Below are 19,244 nucleotides of genomic sequence, written 5' to 3'. Positions count from 1 at the left end.
CCGGTTGGATAACATCACAGCCGAGTCGATTTGATATATTTAGCGCAGCAGCGTAGTAGGCTACTTGAGGAAGACATGAGGGGTGAGAGAGGAAACTGACCGACAATCCAGTAGACACACAAGTCTGGTCAGCCGGAAGCTCATGGGGTGCGACACACCCCCCTCCGAAATGTGGACAGAACATACGTACGTCCACACACACAACAGCAGCAACCATATCTATCGCATCCCCCAAAGGAGATTGTCGACCGAGTCCAGCGATATAGCAAATAAGCTCCACCGAGCGGAATGCTTTTATTTCCCCATTTCCAACTCTATATATAGCATGTAATGAGAGAGCACACACAGAAGCTACTAGAAAGCTAACTCCACCTTCTAGAGTATATAGATACCGTATAATTGGACTGAGCGCTCTATATAGCTGACTAGTATCACTATATAGAGCTGGGCTGGCGTTTTCTATCTTTATTGTCTGTATTACACACGGCAAGCAAGCTCTTTTCTCCTTGTTCTATTTCTCTTCTTGGTCTCCATTTGAGATACACACAGCCTACCGGCATGCAACATTGAAAATGCCTTTTTGCCAGCCAAGTATAAAATGAAAAAAAAAAAAAAACTAGCTAGCTACTAGCTAGCTATTTTTTCTTCTTCTCAAGTCTTTTATTATTGCACAGCATACTTGAAAGTCTGAGACTGTGTTTCCATTGGCGAGGGGAATTTGGCGTCTACAATAAGACTCGGTCGTGCGTTTCTTTATGGGCCACATCTTCTCGTCGTTCGTCCCTTTTGTACTATATCTGCCACTGATCCATCGATCTCGGCCTTTCAGCGCTGCCGAGTCTACCAGCCTGTCGTCGTGAATATTCGAGCAGAAAAAAAAACTAATCTGAGAAAAGAAGTGCAGCCTCCCAAGAAAATAATAAAAATACCAAGGAAACCAACAAACCAAAGAAGCTGAACCCCCAAAGTTCCAAATGGCAAGAGACTGAAAATCTAAAAATCTAAAAATCTAAAATCAAAAGTAGAGCTGCGCGCTCTATAGACGAAATTATATATTGCCTAGCTCTCTCTCTCTCTCAATAAGCTTGCTGCCTATTATTCTACACACATGCGGATAGAATACGTAGAGAGAGAAAGAAAAGATGTATGCTGTGACTGCTGCATCTACGGTCTCCTGGGTCGTTGTCTTGGCGCGGGCCGCGCGCAGACGCGCAAAGTTTTTTTCTCTCTGCTGCACTACACACACACATATACATGGCAGCGCGAACACCTACGTGTAGTATCCACTCGACTACATATGCGCTACTATTCTTCCCGCGTTTTGGCTATGTGTGTGTGGACCTGGCAAGGTTTTTCTCCATCTCGCGTCGAGACCCTCCAAGAGGAGCCGAGCTTTTTTGGACGGCAGTCGACCAGCATCGGCCGACCGAGTTGTCACATATCCGGTCCCGCCACCATTAAACAAGCGCACCTGTCGCGACTTTAAAAGTGATTTGGTTTCGATTCGTTTGCGGAACAATTTAAAGTGGAATTCGTTTCGAAATTTTCAAATTTTTGAAATTTTCAAAGTGCGCGCCTTTTTTTTTAATTTGGTTGATTTCGACTTCACGGCCGGACGGCGACAGCAACACCAAGGACTTTTTATTTGTCGACTAGAAAAAAGAAGAGAAGAGAAAAAAATGACAAAATTTCTTGGCTTCTCGTAATAATTTCAAGGTGTTTTTTGAGAGTCCGTGACGCGACCGGTCACCTCAAGTCGTGTGATCTTTTTGGCAGCATCGCCACGCCACGGACCTGATTGGAATTCTACGGACGTCCAAAACACCGAAAACCCAGCCGAGAAAAAAAGGAAAAAAAAATTAGAAAATTGGAAGAACTAAGGTTAGGGCCCGGCGCCGTGGATAGAGCTCTCTGGTGGTGGCCCCCCCTTCAGTTGACATCAACTGACACTCCTGGACACACTACCGGTTCTAGAGACCGTCATTTTTTTAAATTGTGACCCAATCCCGAATAATTTTATTTTTTTCATCGTCTTCTTTCATTTCGGTGGTTTCTGCTGATTGTGCAGTCGCACACAGTCATTAAACTTGTGCCAAGTGACAGATAGAAGCCGTTCAAGTTGTCGAGAGAGAGAGAGAAAACCTACGTCATCCGTGCAGGCGAATGACGTCGTGATGGCGGTGTCGGATGAGGAAGACGAGACAGCCGCTCCCGTTTGTGGTGGTGACCTGATGACAATCTGTCGTTACAGCAACTCCTGCTGGATTCAGTTATTTCTTCAAAACTAAATCAGTGATTCTATTAGCCCCCCGGAAAATTCGAGAGAAAAGAAAAAAACAAAATTGAACGACGACCTTTGATTGTCATTGACATATGTCGTCGTCTTCGTGAAAAAAACAAAAACAGCCGCTTGAATCGCATCGCCATCTTTGATTTTCTTATTTTTATTTTGATTGTGCCGAACAATTTTGGCTGCGGGAAGTACAGCCGAGCGACGCCGCCCCCGTTTGTTCTTTGTTCTTTTGTGATTGCGGGCATAGACGGAATAACAAAAATCCGGATTGAGCGGTGGTGGGGTACATAAGAAAAACAGGATCTTCTAACCCTCCTGCTGCCATCACCACCACCCGGTCTGGCCAGAAGAAGAAGAAGAATCTGAGAATTGTTGTGTGTTGTGTTGTGCGTGTGTTGATCCGCGTGTCTCGTTGCGCCCGACACGGAGATCATCGCTACGAAACGATGCCCACTTCTGTGGGCGGTGGTCACGGATTGGTTATATCGCGCCGGGTGCTACTGATAGTCGGACTGACCGTCTCCATTGTCCTGGTCGTCTGCGCCTTCACCCTCCTCCTCGTTCTCCAAGGTTTTTTCTTTTTCTCACATCAGTTTTCTTCTTACATAATAACATCTATCTTTTCTTCTTCTTCTTATTTTGGAGAGTCCGCTTTTCTATATGTGGGTCTTATCTAAGAGATTCCATCTTTCTCTCTATACAGCCCCATCGAAAACCGTCTACGACAGACGGCAGACCCATGTTTGTTATCTCGACTTGTGTGTCTATGTGTCACACATATAGTCACATTATTAGTCCGACAACAATTTTTTCCCTCCTCCTTCTTTCTCTCTATGTAATATGGGACGACAATTTTTTTTTTCTTTCCATCGATAACGGACCTCAGGGCGGGTATCTGGTCGGCCCATCGCAATGACCGTATACATACGCTCGCATTATTCAGTCACTATTTCGGACAATTTTATTTGGTTGTATTTATGGGAAATCGATGGGCGATATGGCTCCGACGATCCCCCCCAACAGCATGTACACGTTCCACAATAAGGAGCGACCATGTAATATGTCGCTCTTTGCATAAAGAGTGGTAAATTTAAAACTATATGGGCAGCAGCAAAGCGTAAAGAAAACCTGTTATTTTCGTGACAGTTTCCTCCTCAGTTTAGTATTCACCGGCCATTTGTGACTGTCACCCGTGTTTCGCTATCGTAAGTGGCTATCGTTTTGAAACAAAACCAAAAAAATGTGAACGTACCCAAGCAATCGGGGATTCACGCAAAGCCCCCAAAGAAAACCAAAACTTTTTTTTTGTCCGGATATATACGTGAAGTTTTGTGTTTGTTCCGACTATGGTAACTTCTTTTAAATTTATTTTCTTGCGGGCACAGCACACAACTTTTGTAGTGAGGCAACCGAACCCGGATTTTCTTACATAAGGGACACGATAATAGAACCCACCCAAAAATGGGCCGGGTCCATCATCGAATGATTGAAATCAACAGCCGACTCGAATGACATTACCAGTTCATTATCAACATAATATTGGCCCTTTTATTATTATATACTCCGTGTGCGGTTATTTGCCCTTTTCCTTTGGTTTAGACATACTGTATAAAGACAAGACAAATTTAGAAAATGCGCATCGAGCAAACAAATAAAAATAACGGCGGTAAGAAAAAAACAAAAATCCAAACTTGATTCTTCGCCCGCACTCATACGAACGACCTCATTAGAATTTGATTTCCCTGTTGTGTGTGTGTGTCTGTGTGTGTTTATTTTTTGTTTGCTCGTGCGTGAGTGTCCTTTTATTTCTCTCCGCGCCGACGTCTTGGCTGTTGTCGTCGCGATGGGAAACAAAATCTGATTGCTTAAATAGAACTTTTTCTTCCCCTCATCTATTTCTATTCATGTTTTGTTCTCTAATCATTGCGCATTTGTTGAATTTAAAAAAAAAAAAAAAAAGATGGACCTTGCGGGAGCGGGAGTTTCCAGTGCGGCAACTCGTCCGTCTGCATCCCTCAACAGAGTTACTGCGATAACGATCCCGATTGTCCCAACGGAGAAGACGAGGAGTACGACAAATGCGGTAAGCATGATATTTATAGACATATTTTTATTAAACTGTCGACGTAATGATGATTGCTCCCCTCCCCCAGAGTATATTGAAGGGCAATTTTTAAAAACACGGGCGTCCAGAAAAAGAAAATGACGTACATCAGTATGTGTGTGTGTATAAACCATAGAGCGCGGTTGGCTCACACAAATCTAGCGCTAACCGGTTTTATTATGTTATCCGAAACGGACGCTGTGTTGTCCGTGTGTTTTTTCTGTTTTGTCATTTCCCCTTTTGTTGTTTTTCCCTACCCATTGCTTAGTTCGACATTCGTCACGGAATGCGACTCTCCAAAGTAGCGTGACAATAGACTATACGTATGTTAACAGTCGGCTTCGTGAAAACCCAGTCGTTAGAGAGGAAAACGGCGACCTTCGGTGACGAAAATTGATTTGATGGCCCTAGTCCGTTGGCTGTGATCAAACAGCTGATGATTAACTGGGCCGCCCGACTACAGCAGCAGCAGTCGTTATAGTATATTGTGACGCGCGCTGAAATAATCAATCAGCCCCTCGTTATTTGTCGTTCTATGTATATAGTGGACTTTCATGGCAGCACATTTCTGGCGCCCGATTGGTACAATGTACTGAACAAGACTCAGCAACAAGCCGGGCTTCCCGACGTCTTGGCCGGCCAGCAGGAGACCAACCACACCTGTCGTAAGCTCCCGTTTCTTTCCTTATCCAAATGGCGCTTATTGTGAAATTCACGACTGATGACGTTTTTGTATTTTATCTTCTCGATCTGAAAACAACAACGACAAAAAACAACCCGCAGTGTTGAGAAACTTTCCGGCCAAATGCATCTGCGAGCAGACGAATCTATTTTGTAAGGTACGTTGGCCCATTCCGGTTCTTTCTCTCAGTCCCGGAGTCATTTGAATAACGAGGCTAGTCATTATATAGACGATAAAGAAAAAGAAAAGGGCCAACCAACGACGCATTCTAATGAGTCCTTCCCCCCTTCCTCTCTTTGTGTTCTTTGCATAATACAGCACATGGGACTCGCCAATATTCCGGAGCAGATCACACCGCCCAACACACTCAGTCGGCTGTAAATATTGAAATTTCTGATGATTCAGTTGGCATATTACATTAGCAGATGCGCACGTATACACGCTTGATGATTAGATTAGATCTACTAAACATTCAAAAGTCGTGTTGAAAAACTAACAACGGCATCACATCTATACAAATGATTTCCTCCTCTGATGTTTTGTTTTATTTTTGTTTTCCATATTTCTCTCTTCTACAACATCTCCGGACCTAAAGGATTTTGGCCAACAACAGCATCAAAACTATACCCCGCTTCGCGTTCAGCCGCTACACCGTTCTGGAGATCATGTCAGTATAATAACACTATAAAAGCCCAAAATATAAGATGAAACAATAAAAACTTTTTACGCCATTCTATTCACCCCCCTCTCTCTCTCTCTCTCTTTCCTCCTTTGCTCTGTTCATATACTCTTTGTGTCACTGTGTTATTATTACTTTTAGAAGTGAGTTTGGACGTTTGCCCAGCAAGCCGATTGCCCTATATAGCTTCCAAACTTAGGCTTTAACACACACGTACACACTGAAAACCAACTCCTTTTTTTCTCTTTCTCTTTTTTCCATATCCGTTTTACCCGTGTACGTTAGATATACACGTTTGTACTGCAGTGGTGTATGTAGAACTGCCATACCGCTGCAGTTTCAATTGAATTAGGGTTTTTTCTTATCTTTTTAGGGTTATATGTGCCAGAGTTTCTGACTCTCTCTTTCTCTGATCTTTTATTTTCTTTCTTTTCTGTTTGCAAATGTTCACGGGGGGTTTCTTCTTTTTTTCTTTTGCACGGGAGCAGACATTTGGAACAGAACAGCATCCGGACGATTGCCAATGACGTTTTCCGCCACCAAAAACTTCTTCGATTCCTGTAAGTTACACAGTATAATACACTCAAACTTTATTGACTATATCGTCTGACATATAATAATATATCCCAGACTGATTCTATTTAACAAAGGAATATAAAAGTTTTCTTATCCAATCACAAGTCAAACTGGCGGTTATATTCGATGCGCACTTATTGACTTTGTTACATTTAACTTTAACTTCAATTGTATAATGTATATATATACTCTTATACTGATATACTGTATCGTATTTGTATCGATTGGTGGATATGATGCAAACAGGTATTTGTCCAAGAATTCCATTAGCGGGATCGAACCCAATGGATTCAAAGGACTGGGGAACGTCACGCGATTGTTTCTAGACAATAACGAGATCAACGACACTTCCCTAGATGCTCTCAACAGTCTACCGAATCTCCAATGGCTGTAGCTATACATCTTTTTATATCTTTTATTAGATTTGATTGCCACCTATAGGCCTATACATACGCACGTGTATATTGATTGCATGGTACATTTCCCTTTGGGTCTAAATTCATTTATTTATTTTTTTTCCCCAGGGACTTGTCTAGCAATTACTTGCGACTCAGCAATCACAGCTTCTCGTCCTGGATACACCTGAGAGAATTGTGAGTGCAGTTACAAGTGTTTTTCATTATTTTGTTTGCTTTCTTCGTACCCGTCTACACCCATTCAAGAACTTTGGTGTTGTAAATCCACTTACTCCGTTCTGATCCTAACGATCGGAGTTTTCCTTTTCCTTTTAGAATGTTGGAGCATAATGAAATCCAGTATATTGAAGAGATGACATTCCGAAATCTCAGCTCTCTTACTTATTTGTAAGTTTGGTTAATTATAATACTTTGTTTTAATGTCGACGGTGAATTATTTAGCTTTAATGTTGTCTAATTGACCCAATTACGATATGAATATGTCGTTAGATCATTGCGAGAAAACAAACTGACTCGACTGCACCCGAAATCGTTCTGGACACTCACCCAGCTGCAGGAATTGTATGAATATCTCGTGTTAATCAATTGCCATCAACTTTCGGGGTTTAATATCGTTATCGCACATTCCTTGCCATTTGCAGGGATCTGTCCCATAATTTACTCACAACTATTCCACCACGGCTCTTCGCTCAGAACAGCCAATTAACATCATTGTAAGTATATTTGACATGGCCAAAGAGAACAACGAACATTGGCAGGGATAGACGAGGGCTACTCGTGAAATGTCAATTGCGCAGAATCGTCCGTTTTTTTTAAATTTTGACTTTATGGCCTAATGAATTTGATTAACTTTTTAATGAGGTCCCTGGGCTTCAACAATATTCTGCAACTTCCCGCCGAAGTTTTCCTACCGTTGAAAAACATCAAATCCTTGTAAGTTCTCGATTACGTCAGCGACCTTTTATCCTTAATTAAATTTGCCATGCAAAAAATAGAAACTTGGAGGATATTGATATCCAGAACATCGACGTCGACATGTTTAGCAGTTTAACCAATTTGGATTTCGTGTAAGGACAATTTTGAATGGATTGAGAATTTATGCGAGCGAATTTCAGTCGTCATTATTTTACGATGATTTGTTGTTGGTTTTTTCACGCAGGTACTTTATTCGCTTCCAGTATTGCAGTTACGTCCCGACCGTTCCCAAATGCCGGCCCAACACTGACGGTATACACATCGATAACATTAGATTCAACACGCTTCATTTTTCTTCAAAATGTTTTATTTTGCGCAGGATTATCTTCGACGGAGAATTTGTTGAATCGAACGCTGATCCGGATTATTCTGTGGGCCATCGCCATTTTCACTCTGATAGGCAATTCGCTCGTGTTGCTAGGGCGGGGCATACTCAAAGATGAGAATAAAGTGCCACTCAACTTCATCCGGAGCTTGGCAGGTTCTTACAGCTCGTTCATGACCCATACCGTCTAACCATTTGTGTGCTGACTGATTTGTTTCATCTTTGAATGTTTTTATTTGACCATCTCCTCGTCCAACCTTGCGTGACCGCGCGTTGTTCTCACGTCGTCCAGTGGCCGACATGTTGATGGGCTTCTACCTATTCGCCATAGCTATTCAGGACTTGCAGTACCGCGAAGTCTATCGCCAGTACTCGCATCAGTGGACTTCATCGCTGGGCTGCACTTTCGTCGGGGTCGTGGCCATGACCTCAACCGAGGTATTAGTCCATATAAACGATTATATAGTCCAGGGGAGGGTCCCGGCGGGTTCTATCTGGCGTTCGGCCACGACTGATGCGCATCATCGCAAACGGACCGAGAAAATAGCTTTCATTGTTCTTGAAATGATCGTCATTCTTTTCTTTTCTTTTTTCAGGTTTCTCTGTTGCTTTTAGCGTTCATGTCAATGGAGCGCTTCCTATGTATAGCTTCGCCGTTTGGCTACACGAAACTCAACCAGAAGACAGCCAAAATTAGCCTAGTCCTCATATGGGGGCTCGGGTTGATTATGGCCATCGTTCCGGGTAAATAACTAATCATGTCAGCCCACTGCGCTCGACTTGAACGAATTCCAATAAATCACTGTCACTTTTCTTTTTTCTTCTTTTGTTTTCTGTGCGTGTATTTGCGTTGATGCAAAAATGCTGGGCGCGCAGTGCTGTACTGGCGGCAGTCGACGCACTACTACGGCTCCAACGGACTTTGCTTCCCGTTGCACATCGGAGAGTCGCTCTCACTCGGCTGGCAGTATTCGGCTTTCATCTTCTTGGGCGTTAATAGTTTATGGTAAGGAGATGCCTCTCTCTCTCTCTATCTATCCAATATAATCAGCTCATTTCCATATCGGTAACTCGCCTAGTTTTTTCTCCCTTTCTATTCGACATTCCGCCCCCCACCAAGTTGACTATATCGCTGCAGATTCCATCGGGCTATTCTCGTCGAATATCGGAGAGAAGCCCTTCATTTTTTCTCTGTGTGTCACTGCGTGTACGGTGTGTATATCTATCTACATGGTGGGCCTATGTAGTATCGATATAGGGTAAACTCTACAGTGACGTCAATGAGCTCCAGCTCTTCTTCTTTTTTCTCTCTCTCTCCCTGCAATATCTTTTATGTTTCGCTTAATGGTTTTGTCGATAAAGAAGCCAGCGGCTTTCCTGCTGTTCAACTCTCCCGCCCTATTATTCTGAGCGCTTTCTATTCCAGATCTCTATATTGAATGGAATAGAATAGTATCATACCACCCACCACCACCACCCGAAAAAATAATAATAAAAGTTTCGTGCGCTCTTGCCAAAAAAGTTTCAAAAAAGGTCGGAGCGGACGTTGTGAATTTACGACCGTTTTTCACCACACTGAGTCGAGCTAGTAGGAGAGAGCTAGATTTTACAGTCTTCTCTGCGTGACCCGGGTGTGGTGGTGGTCGAAAAGTCTACTATCTAGCCAGCACGGTTGGCGTGTGCGGGCTCCTAATGGACGAGAAACAATGGTGTACTGTATATAATACTTCAAATGCCCGGAAGCCGTATTTATGCGCTAGAATCCTGGTTCATCCACCTTTTCCTAGCTCTCCTAACTATGCACTTGGAATGAATTCACGCTGCATATACATACGGGAGGGTTATATAAGCTATCGCACGTACACTATTTACCAGCTTATTATTATCTCGAGTTCTTTAAACATGTTTTCTTTCTCTCGTGTGTCAATGCAGCGTTCTGGTGGTGATTTGCACCTATGTCGGCTTGTTTGTGAGCATCCGACGGACCCGCGGCCAAACGCCCCTAGCCAATCCTAATGATATGGATTTCGTTCTGCGCTTTTTCTTCATCGTTCTCACTAACATTGTAAGCCCTTCATCAGCTCGTACATAGTCGGAGATTTATTCACCACATGTTATTTTATATCGACAGATGTGCTGGGCACCCGTCTACGTTCTCAGACTTCTCGTCCTTCTCAAGTATCCGGTTCCAGGTGAATCCGAATCATGTTTTTGTTTTTCGTTTGTCAAATTGAAATTAATTTTCAAATTTTGTTGCAGATGAAGTTTCTATTTGGGTGGTTGTGTTCGTTGTGCCGATCAACGCCGCCATCGATCCGATTCTTTACACCTTCACAACGCCGAAATTCCGGCGTCTACTCGCCCAGTTGTTTGCGGCCACGGGAGCCGGGAGCGCCAACAACAGCCGCCGTTTCAATTCGACGTCCATCAAGTTAAAGGCCGATCAGAGCTACTTGCAGCCGATGTTGTCGCCTCATCACCGACGGATGAGCTGGGATCAACACCTCCATCTCACCCGCCGAATTTCCAGGGACACCAGTCACGTCACCACTGTCGTCGCTGCAGATCCAGTGGCCCTGATGGACGGCATTCACGATCCGTCGGTTTTAATTGAAATGGTCAGCCTCCAGTCGCCCATGGCCGGCCGGAGAAATTCCTTGTAACTATCAATTCCACGACAGCACTTGTTTATAATTAATGTACATGTTTCGTCATCACTAATTCAAATCTGTTCTAAATTTCATTGTGAGACCATTAATGTCGTCGAAATTCAGTGTTGAATCTCTCTTTCGCCGTTTCCAAGTATTATTATCAACAAACAAATCATTCATTAGGGGAAATATACAAAAGAAAACAACAACAACAACCAAAATAAACTCTGCTAATTCTCCACGTACCATATATATTTGTATGACGATCAAGTATCTCTACATGTTTTACTTTGACCTCTAATGCATTTCTTTTCTGTTATCTTATCAAAAGAAAACTCCAAATGAAAAACGAACTATACGCATAGCAATTAGTTTTTCATGGTCACAAATAACTGAGCCTGTAGGCCTTCTGATCAATTATGCTGCCCATGGCATTGACCAGAGTAATAACCAAAGAAGAAAAAGAAGAAGAAAAAAGGGCCTGTTTGATTTTATTGCCTGTCTTTTCAATTGGTACCATTTCGAAGTGTAGTTTCTTAGCTCGGCTCGGTATAGGCACGTTCGATTACTTTTGAATTCGTCCTGAGAGCTGTGGAGAGTGAGCGCGCAATCCCGTATTTTCTCTTTTTCTTTCTCTCCGAGTGTGAAGTCGTCAGCTTTGGCAGCTACGTGCGTGCGTGAGCCGACTGTTCAATATAGCCAACATCTAAAAAAGTACGGCTAAGGATTTTTAAAAACGACTTTGAGATTATTTTTTCCTGTCATCATCTTTCGTGGGTCGTGGGTCGCCATATTACATTTCTCCGGTCAAATACTCGAAGAATTTCGTCATTTCAAAAACACAATGCACACTGGCCTTGTAATAATAATGGGCCATAAATAAATGGGCCTTGACACTGGCGTTGCGTCACGACACAAGGCCTAGCGTCGAATAACAGATTTTATTTATAGTTTAACCCCCCAAAATTTTTGAGAAATGTTTTTATTTCTTTTCATACAGTTGGAGGATGAACGCCGAATCTTATCGAACAGTGCATCCATCTATAACTCTGGTGCATCAATCGGCCAGTATTTGGCTTTTGGATTATTTGCTTCGCTTGAGGTTTGCTATCTTGCAACTGGCGCAATGCTGCATTGTATTCAGAGACCATAACAATTTAAACGTCCGATTTATGGCGAACCATTTATCAAGCTTGGACTATAATTTTTTCTTGGTTCCATCTTTCATGTTCGATGTGTATGTTGTACGTATGTTTTCAAAGTGCTTTCGTATTTCGTAAAATTCGTATCCTTGGAAAAGGTGAAAAACATTCAACAAATTGAATACCAAGAACCAAGAATAGTATGCGAATATAATGCGATGCGACCAATGCCACGAAAAACAAGCTAAACATAACAAAATTCAGCAAAAATGCTTTTAACACGATTTGCAATTCGCTCCTGACTTTAGGTGTTCAAAATAAATATTTTTTCAAATCTTTCTGCCTATTTTGTTTTACCATTTTCACTTTTTTCGTGATATTTCAGTTTTTTTACATGCACATGCACATTCCATGCGGCAACTTTCATAAACTAATAAACGAGCTGGCAACGTCTTACAGATAACAGACGGACGGAAATCACTAGAATTAATTTTCATGACAGCTCACGATCGTTCATTGCGGTCTCGGTGATTTGATTGCTCGTATACGCACACCTTTTGTAATACAAGTATATCGAATTGGGCATTTCAAGATTTGAAAAATGAGTGAAAACGAGAATAGAAATGAGGAGGAAACGCCACAGTCCCAACCGGCAACTGGATTTGGAGTGCTTACAGCACACATTGGTCGCAATAAAATCGATTTCGCCTTGTGGTGCACCCGGTTTGCTACGATTGTATTCACCTTCAACTATTTGATTCCAATTTTCGGGTAACTTTGTTTACAAATATTACCAATGCTTTCATTCCTCACGTATCAATGGCCAACTTTCTTTTAGGTCTGGCTACAACATGTACTACAAAGCTTTGCTGGCTAATTCCGCAACAAGTGCCCTCCGTCTCCATCAAAGACTTCCCCAAGTTCAGCTGAGTAGAGAGTTTCTGGGCAAGGTGTTTTTGGAGGATAGTGCTCATTACTTGCTCTACTCCATGATATTTTTCTATTCTCCCCCAGTTACATGTAAACAGATTCATCAAAATATGTGTTGCCATTTTAAAGTTACTTAAGTATTGGTTGTCACTTACAGGGGTATTACTTCCAGTATTTCTCTTTGCATTGCTCCATATCTCCAGCTATTCTTTGGGATTGATTGAGGTAAGAAAATGGAATAGTGATCAGTTGTAGGTGATGATTAATCTCTTAATTTTGGTGCATAGATCTTGGGTCCAACTGCCTTAGGTGTGGTGAGGATGGCTATTGGAATAGTGGAGGTGCAAAGTGTGAAGCTGTTGAAGACCATTGCTCTTTCTGAAATATTTCTTTTCCCTTTGTTGATCCTTTCTTTGTTCGGGTAAGTAATAGCTCATGTATTGTATATAGGTAAAACTGCATCTAATGACCAAAATTGTCTTATCCGGGAATTGCAGTGGTCGGGCTACGCTCATGACGCTGTTCGTCTACTACAGATTCCTTACTCTGCGTTATTCATCGAGACGTAATCCCTATACAAGGAATACATTCGGCGAACTCCGTCTCCTTGTCGAAAGCTACGCCCAAAACCCGTCATGTCCAGCGGTTATCCGCAATCTGGTGTCTAAATTGGTTTCTTTTATCTCTCGACTTGCTCCTCCCGTTATCACTGCTGAACAACAATAAGACATTAACAATTTCGGTTGATTGCTACACGGGCGCTAACGCCACAAACAAAATTCCCCATTTTTGTTTTATCTAGTTCAGTCCCATAGATGTTTGATGTATTTTCTTTTGAGTAAGTGTGAAAAATAAATTTTTTATAAATGTGTAATCCTAGTGTCTATTTATTCACAGATTTTTTTTTTTGTTGTGATATTTGCACAGCTTTCTGTCCTAAAAAAAAAACGAAAAAACAAAACAAAAATTTTTGAAATGGTAGTAGGGTCTTGAAGAGAAATATGGCAACAACGTAGATTGATAGTCGAGTCCTAGTACTCGAGAGATCGTGATGCTTTAACGAAAATGTCTATGTCAAAGTGATTGTATCAATTGAAACTAACAAATTTCAAGCCCAAATTTTTACAAATTTAATCTTTGAAGTCACCTTTAAACCCATTTGGGTTAAGAAAAATGGTGGTAGGCGCTGCAGAGGCCGTGTGCAACGATATAGTTTTCCTCGTTGAGGGGACTGCGGCTTGCGGGGCTTACATGAACGAGATTAAAATGAACTACATTTGTCAAACAGTAGAATATTTTAATGGAGGACCAATTGTAGAGGACAGGGATTGTGGCTCTGAGACATTTGCTACCTTGTACTCGTTGGTTGTCTATCACTCTTCGGACTGCTTGCCAGCTGATATGGTTGATGTTTATGGCCCTTTCAGAAATCCCCACAAATTTCTACAGCTTTTGGACAAGCTAGATTTTTCAGGAGGTATTATATTTTAGTTTGGTTTCTTTGGCAATCAAAAGTTTTTAAAATTATACATTATCAGGTCACGCTGAACATATGGCTTCATTGACTGAAGGACTGGCTACCACTCTTGAGTGCTTCAAAGATCTAACATTATTACGAGATCCTGGTTTGAAAGCACAGAAGTTTTGTATTCTGATATGCAATTCTCCACCTTACAACCTGCCAGTCATGGATCTCCCAAGCTTTAGGGGGTTAACCTTGGAACAATTGGCAGTACTTGTGAATGAGAATAATATTCAGCTAAGCATAATCAGTCCAAGAAGAATTCCTACTTGGGTAACATAAGCAATATTTTTTAAAGTTGAACATAATTTTATATTTATGGTAATATCTGCAGATAAATTTGTTTGATAAAGCTGGTGGAGACTCTATGGCAGCAAGTTCAAAGCATTATGCTAAAGACTTGCGTCATTTGGTTATGTTGAATGGATTCTGCTTACAGGAATCAACTGTTAGCCAGCCTCCTATACCTAACATTCCTATTCCAACTGTGCCAACTAGTCCACAGGGTCTAAGTCCAAGCCAACAACAAACTATTCGACCAACACAGAATGTTGTGGTTCGACCACCTCAGCCACAGAATCAACCGCAACAAAGACCTCCAGTCCCGTTTGGTAGAACTTCGTTTAAAAAATTGCCTAACCCTTTCATTAAAATCCTATCCTTTGTTTACAGGAATTAATGTCACTGGACCTACGTCTGCGCCTAATGTCACGATTGTTAATACGGTACCTCCTATGATGGCTGCAGATGGTGGAGTTCGCATTCGGGCACCTAATCCACGATGGACAAGTCCAAATCAAGGACAGCAATTGCCAAATCAACAGCAAACACAGCAAACCTTGCCGGCACAAATGCAAGCCACAAATCAAGTGCGCCAACCGTCTCAAATTCAAATGCCGCAAGCAATGCAAAATCCTCTTCAGCAGCAGCAGCAACAACAGCAGCAGCAACAACAACAACAGCAGCAGCAGCAACAACAACAACAAGCTATGCTTCAAAATCAGCAACAAGTCCCTCAAGTGTTGAATCAAAATGCTTTACCAAGCAACCAGAATCCACTCCAGAGTTCTGTTCTCCAACATCAACAGCCAATGACGATGCCGATGTCAGCCAACCCCATTCAACAGGCCCAAGCTCAAGTCCAACTTCAAGTGCCACAACAATCACAGACTGCTGGCCAAATGATCATCAATCCCCAACAGCAACAATTACAACAACAGAACGTCCGGGCTTCATTTGTTGGTCCACAGAATTTAGTAAATCAGTTGAATCAAGGGCAAGGTATACAATTTTTTATGAATTTATTTTATATGCATTGCTTAGACAAAGTCTTTGCTGTCGTTTTAAGTAGGGATGTGTTTACATGGGAAACTGTAATCTATTCAGGGTTTCTTTTTTAGTTATTTATATTTTTCAATGACAATTGACTAAAGAATATTTCGGGCCAAATGATGAATTTATGAACGGATAAACTAGAAGTCGAATCGGTTGAAATTCGCAAACACGAATTTATACTTCGAGTCCTTCTATGAATAAAATTTCACATCTGATAATGCTAAGATTTATCTAGATTAGTTTTATAAGCACTTCTTGGAACATTTGATAACACTTGTTTGTTTATAAAACAGCACCGAATGCCGGACAAATGGTCAATGTGAACCAACAAATGCTGAATCAACAGCAACAGCAACAGTTAGCTGCTCGGAAACTAGCGATGGAACAACAGCAACTGCAGCAGCAACAGCAACAACAGCAGCAGCAACAACAACAGCAGCAGCAGCAACCACAGCAATCACAACCGCAAAATCTAAATTTTTCGATAAATCCAGCCAACCCCAACTTAGGGATGCAGCAGAATATTCCTCAGCAAATGCAACAGCAACAACCTCAATCTCAACAGATCAATGTTCCTGTAGCAGCTGCACCTGGAATCATCCAACAACAAGCTGCTCCTGTGGCTGGTGCTGCTCCAGCAAATCCTGCTCGCGAAAGACAAGTTATTTGGCAGGGTGTCCTGGAGTGGCAAGAGAAGACTCGTGATCCGCAAAAACTTCCTCGCCATGTCCCTTGTCAGGTTTCGGCAACCGTCACCAATGGCGAGAGTGAAGTGTTAGTATACTTCTTTCTTCCCTACTTTTACGTTTCTCTTATTTTAAATAATGTGTTTGTTTGTACCTAAACAGAAAAGCAGAACACTGGCCGCAAAAGCTTCTAATGCAGCTAATACCTAAAACATTAATAAGTAATTTTGGCGGCGCTCACTTCCGGAATGCGCGCTCTGTGATGTTCCATCCTCAGGAATGTGAGGCATTAGAAGCTCTAGCTAAAGTGATGTCAACTGGATATGTAAGCTTACTTACTGTTACCTCAATTCTCCCATCGTATGACTCGTTGATTATAATTATTTGTTATGTTTAGGCTGGTTGTGTCCACTTCACAGGGATGGTTAATCCAAATGCTTGTGAGATTAAAGTGTTGATGCTGCTTTACAGTCCAGACAAGAAAGCGTACATTGGCTTTATACCAAACGATCAAGCAGGATTTGTCGATCGGATTCGCAAGGTTATACAACAGCAAAAAAGCAAACAAGTACAGGTAAAAGTTGATATGGTTATCGTATGACAAGTTTATCCGCAAAATTGTCTCTATTTATGGACTACCTAGCAGCCACCTGGTCCCGGACAAGCAGGTCCAAATCCAAATATTCCTCAGCAGGCCGGGCAAAACATATTGGTGACGCAGACTAATCCATTGTCGATGGGAGGTGGTCAAATGAGCGCAGCACCTCAACCTCAGCAGCAGCAACAGCAGCAGATGCAACAGCCTCAAATGATGGGTAACCCTCAACAACCAGCGATGGCTGCTCCTACTCCAATGACTAATCCGGTACGAGGAGCGGCTCCTCCAACTCCTGCTCAACTTGTAGCTGAGAGACAACAAAACTTGATGACCATTAAGCAGTTGCAGCAGACACTAGAAGCGGCCCAACAGAAGGATATTCATCTCAAGGCACTGGTATTTTCTGTATTTCCTTACGTTTAAGGTTGCCTGTACGCTGGTTTGGGGCTTCACTAATATTACGCTTAGAATAATACGCTTTATCTGCTCTACTCCACGAGTAATTTTTGGCTAATTAGGGGAAAAAAAATTACTCATTTCAGGAGCAACAACAACGCCGTGCACAGCTGTTGATGCAACAGCAGCAACTAATGCAGCAGCAACAGCAGCAGATACAACCCAATCAGCAGTTGCCAATGCAACAACAATTGCAATTACAACAACAGCAAATGGGCCAGCAGCAGCAAATGGGACAACAACAAATGGGCCAGCAGCAACTAATGAATCAGCAACCAATGGGTCAGCAACAGCCAATGGGCCAACAACAACAAATGGCAGGACAACAGATTCAACAACAACTCCAGCAATTACAGTCTCAACAACAAATGCCTGTTCAGCAGAAATTGCAACAACAACTACAACAGGCGCAGCAAATGCAACAAAGAAATATTCGGCCTACCGCGGCGCTGCAGAATAATCCAGGATTGCGTAATCTTTTGCAACAACAGCAGTACCGTCCTCAAATGTAATTATAAATATTCAAATGAATGAATTTGGATTATCCTTAACATTTTGTGATTTTAGGATGCAGCCAAACACACAGAACCGTATGCAGCAGCCAAACATGCAACAACCACAGCAGCAGCAGCAGCAACAACAACAAAACAGTGGTGGAAGTCAGTTTGATAATCTTAGTTTAGCTGATTTACTGTGATGTTAATAATGTATCTAATGGCTAATACAACTTTTGTATAAAAGTATTTCTACAATGAATGCAAATGTTAATGGATTAAAAATTTTAACATAAATATTTATGGTTAAAAATATTCAGGCTTTTAGAAATTCAACTGCAATTGTTTTGACATATTTCAAATAAATAGTTATCCAATTTAATTGGAGCAGTTCTTTTAAACCAAGGACTAGCAGCGTGGTAGCAATATAGTAAATAATGAGTTAGAAAAAAGAAATTAACCACAAAACATTGTATTGCAGTCATACAACGAATCAGGCCAAAGGGTGTTTCACGTTTAATCTTCAGAAACTTCCTGGTTTTCAGTTTGAAGTCCCTTGAAGGTAGCAACAGGGATGAAAGAGACCAAAGTGTACAGCTTATGGGGTGAATCTTCATCCTCGTTACGGCGACGAGACAGGCGAACACGAACTCTGAATGGAACACTCCTGTCAATGACAAAAGCAATTTCATTAGTTGATTCCAGTTTTGACAGCAAAGTTCTCGAATGTCTTGTCTCACCTGACTCCCTGGGACCAGATGTGTTTGTTGAGTCTTGTCTCAATGCGGACATCGGGAGTACCCATGGCCTGTTCAGCGAATTTGCGGATTTCCTTGATGGCTCTTGGAGCACGTCTCTTGAAACTGATACCGTGGATACGTTTGTGGAGATTAACAGTGTAATCTCTGGTCACCACTTCATTGATGGCAGATTTGCGGGTCTTCTCTCTCTTTTCCTTGGCCATCTGCAATGAAAACATAAGTTTTTAAGTTCAATACTAAAACACCTTGGCCAACCGGTCATAAATTTCCATCACATATTCCTAAGGAATTCTACGGCTGAGAAAAAAGAAAATGCTCCCAAATTGTTGCAAATTGTCTTACTTTTAAGAATAACTAAAAAACTTGAACTAAACACTTATTTCAGCAAGGATGAAATCCGATAAAATAGAAAACTATCCAACTTACTTTGCTTCTGACTGCTGAACAAAACGAAGTGGTCCGAAAGGAGGAGCCTAATAGAACGAAGCTAAAAGTTGCCAGATAGAAAGAAAACACTGAGGGTCGAAATGAACAGCGACCAAATGACCAATTGTCAAAATCTTAAAACAATTTTATACACAAGAATTAGCATGTGGCAGGGGATTTTTATTTTAAATTG

General features: G+C 41.8%; 4 protein-coding genes across 12 annotated transcripts; 3 read left to right on the top strand and 1 right to left on the bottom strand.

Annotated features, from left to right (window-relative positions):
- The first annotated feature begins 1,244 nt into the window (after nt 1-1,244).
- On the top strand, nt 1,245-10,995 carry LOC124199320 (relaxin receptor 2-like). The gene is made up of 22 exons (XM_046595131.1): nt 1,245-2,863; nt 4,254-4,376; nt 4,943-5,062; nt 5,181-5,236; nt 5,398-5,456; nt 5,675-5,746; nt 6,247-6,318; nt 6,581-6,724; nt 6,859-6,927; nt 7,066-7,137; nt 7,240-7,311; nt 7,392-7,463; nt 7,612-7,683; nt 7,746-7,817; nt 7,910-7,977; nt 8,045-8,206; nt 8,343-8,488; nt 8,647-8,794; nt 8,927-9,056; nt 9,983-10,115; nt 10,182-10,242; nt 10,310-10,995. Exons 1-22 carry the CDS (start codon nt 2,740-2,742, stop codon nt 10,711-10,713), a joined length of 2,451 nt encoding a protein of 816 aa, XP_046451087.1. The 5' UTR covers nt 1,245-2,739; the 3' UTR covers nt 10,714-10,995.
- A 1,280-nt stretch (nt 10,996-12,275) lies between these two features.
- LOC124199326 (transmembrane protein 33-like) lies at nt 12,276-13,647 on the top strand. The gene is made up of 5 exons (XM_046595140.1): nt 12,276-12,614; nt 12,682-12,863; nt 12,931-12,998; nt 13,061-13,194; nt 13,271-13,647. Exons 1-5 carry the CDS (start codon nt 12,445-12,447, stop codon nt 13,497-13,499), a joined length of 783 nt encoding a protein of 260 aa, XP_046451096.1. The 5' UTR covers nt 12,276-12,444; the 3' UTR covers nt 13,500-13,647.
- Nucleotides 13,648-13,789: 142 nt separating this feature from the next.
- On the top strand, nt 13,790-18,110 carry LOC124199319 (mediator of RNA polymerase II transcription subunit 25-like). Of its 8 annotated transcripts, none has more exons than XM_046595130.1 (10): nt 13,790-14,250; nt 14,312-14,568; nt 14,630-14,906; nt 14,968-15,576; nt 15,924-16,404; nt 16,479-16,641; nt 16,714-16,884; nt 16,963-17,304; nt 17,457-17,878; nt 17,938-18,110. In XM_046595130.1, exons 1-10 carry the CDS (start codon nt 13,947-13,949, stop codon nt 18,065-18,067), a joined length of 3,156 nt encoding a protein of 1,051 aa, XP_046451086.1. In that variant the 5' UTR covers nt 13,790-13,946; the 3' UTR covers nt 18,068-18,110. The 8 variants fall into 8 exon arrangements, with proteins under 8 accessions (XP_046451086.1, XP_046451083.1, XP_046451085.1 ...); XM_046595127.1 differs by having other exon boundaries at nt 16,963-17,310; XM_046595129.1 differs by having other exon boundaries at nt 16,960-17,304.
- Nucleotides 18,111-18,320: 210 nt separating this feature from the next.
- LOC124199328 (60S ribosomal protein L31-like) lies at nt 18,321-19,192 on the bottom strand. 2 transcript variants are annotated; one of them, XM_046595142.1, is made up of 3 exons: nt 19,052-19,192; nt 18,605-18,828; nt 18,321-18,531 (listed from the first exon to the last, which is right to left on the bottom strand). In XM_046595142.1, exons 2-3 carry the CDS (start codon nt 18,826-18,828, stop codon nt 18,381-18,383), a joined length of 375 nt encoding a protein of 124 aa, XP_046451098.1. In that variant the 5' UTR covers nt 19,052-19,192; the 3' UTR covers nt 18,321-18,380. The 2 variants fall into 2 exon arrangements, with proteins under 2 accessions (XP_046451098.1, XP_046451099.1); XM_046595143.1 differs by having other exon boundaries at nt 18,968-19,076.
- Between the last annotated feature and the right edge of the window lie 52 nt (nt 19,193-19,244).

Source organism: Daphnia pulex, chromosome 8 (assembly GCF_021134715.1).
Source record: "Daphnia pulex isolate KAP4 chromosome 8, ASM2113471v1".
NCBI lineage: Eukaryota > Metazoa > Arthropoda > Branchiopoda > Diplostraca > Daphniidae > Daphnia > Daphnia pulex.
Note: the sequence above shows the minus strand (reverse complement) of the source record. Positions and strands in the feature narration are given on the sequence as shown.

What these genes read in the sequence shown, in the direction of transcription:
- LOC124199328 (XM_046595142.1), bottom strand. Translation starts at nt 18,828, where the DNA reads ATGGCCAAGGAAAAGAGAGAGAAGACCCGCAAATCTGCCATCAATGAA. An exon ending in ATCTGGTCCCAGGGAGTCAG is followed by an intron (nt 18,532 to 18,604) that starts GTGAGACAAGAC and finishes TGTCATTGACAG; the next exon opens with GAGTGTTCCATTCAGAGTTC.
- LOC124199326 (XM_046595140.1), top strand. Translation starts at nt 12,445, where the DNA reads ATGAGTGAAAACGAGAATAGAAATGAGGAGGAAACGCCACAGTCCCAA. An exon ending in CTATTCTCCCCCAGTTACAT is followed by an intron (nt 12,864 to 12,930) that starts GTAAACAGATTC and finishes TGTCACTTACAG; the next exon opens with GGGTATTACTTCCAGTATTT. An exon ending in TTGATCCTTTCTTTGTTCGG is followed by an intron (nt 13,195 to 13,270) that starts GTAAGTAATAGC and finishes CGGGAATTGCAG; the next exon opens with TGGTCGGGCTACGCTCATGA.
- LOC124199319 (XM_046595122.1), top strand. Translation starts at nt 13,947, where the DNA reads ATGGTGGTAGGCGCTGCAGAGGCCGTGTGCAACGATATAGTTTTCCTC. An exon ending in CAAGAAGAATTCCTACTTGG is followed by an intron (nt 14,569 to 14,629) that starts GTAACATAAGCA and finishes TAATATCTGCAG; the next exon opens with ATAAATTTGTTTGATAAAGC. An exon ending in ATATTCATCTCAAGGCACTG is followed by an intron (nt 17,311 to 17,456) that starts GTATTTTCTGTA and finishes TACTCATTTCAG; the next exon opens with GAGCAACAACAACGCCGTGC.
- LOC124199320 (XM_046595131.1), top strand. Translation starts at nt 2,740, where the DNA reads ATGCCCACTTCTGTGGGCGGTGGTCACGGATTGGTTATATCGCGCCGG. An exon ending in TACACCGTTCTGGAGATCAT is followed by an intron (nt 5,747 to 6,246) that starts GTCAGTATAATA and finishes GCACGGGAGCAG; the next exon opens with ACATTTGGAACAGAACAGCA. An exon ending in TTGGGCGTTAATAGTTTATG is followed by an intron (nt 9,057 to 9,982) that starts GTAAGGAGATGC and finishes GTGTCAATGCAG; the next exon opens with CGTTCTGGTGGTGATTTGCA.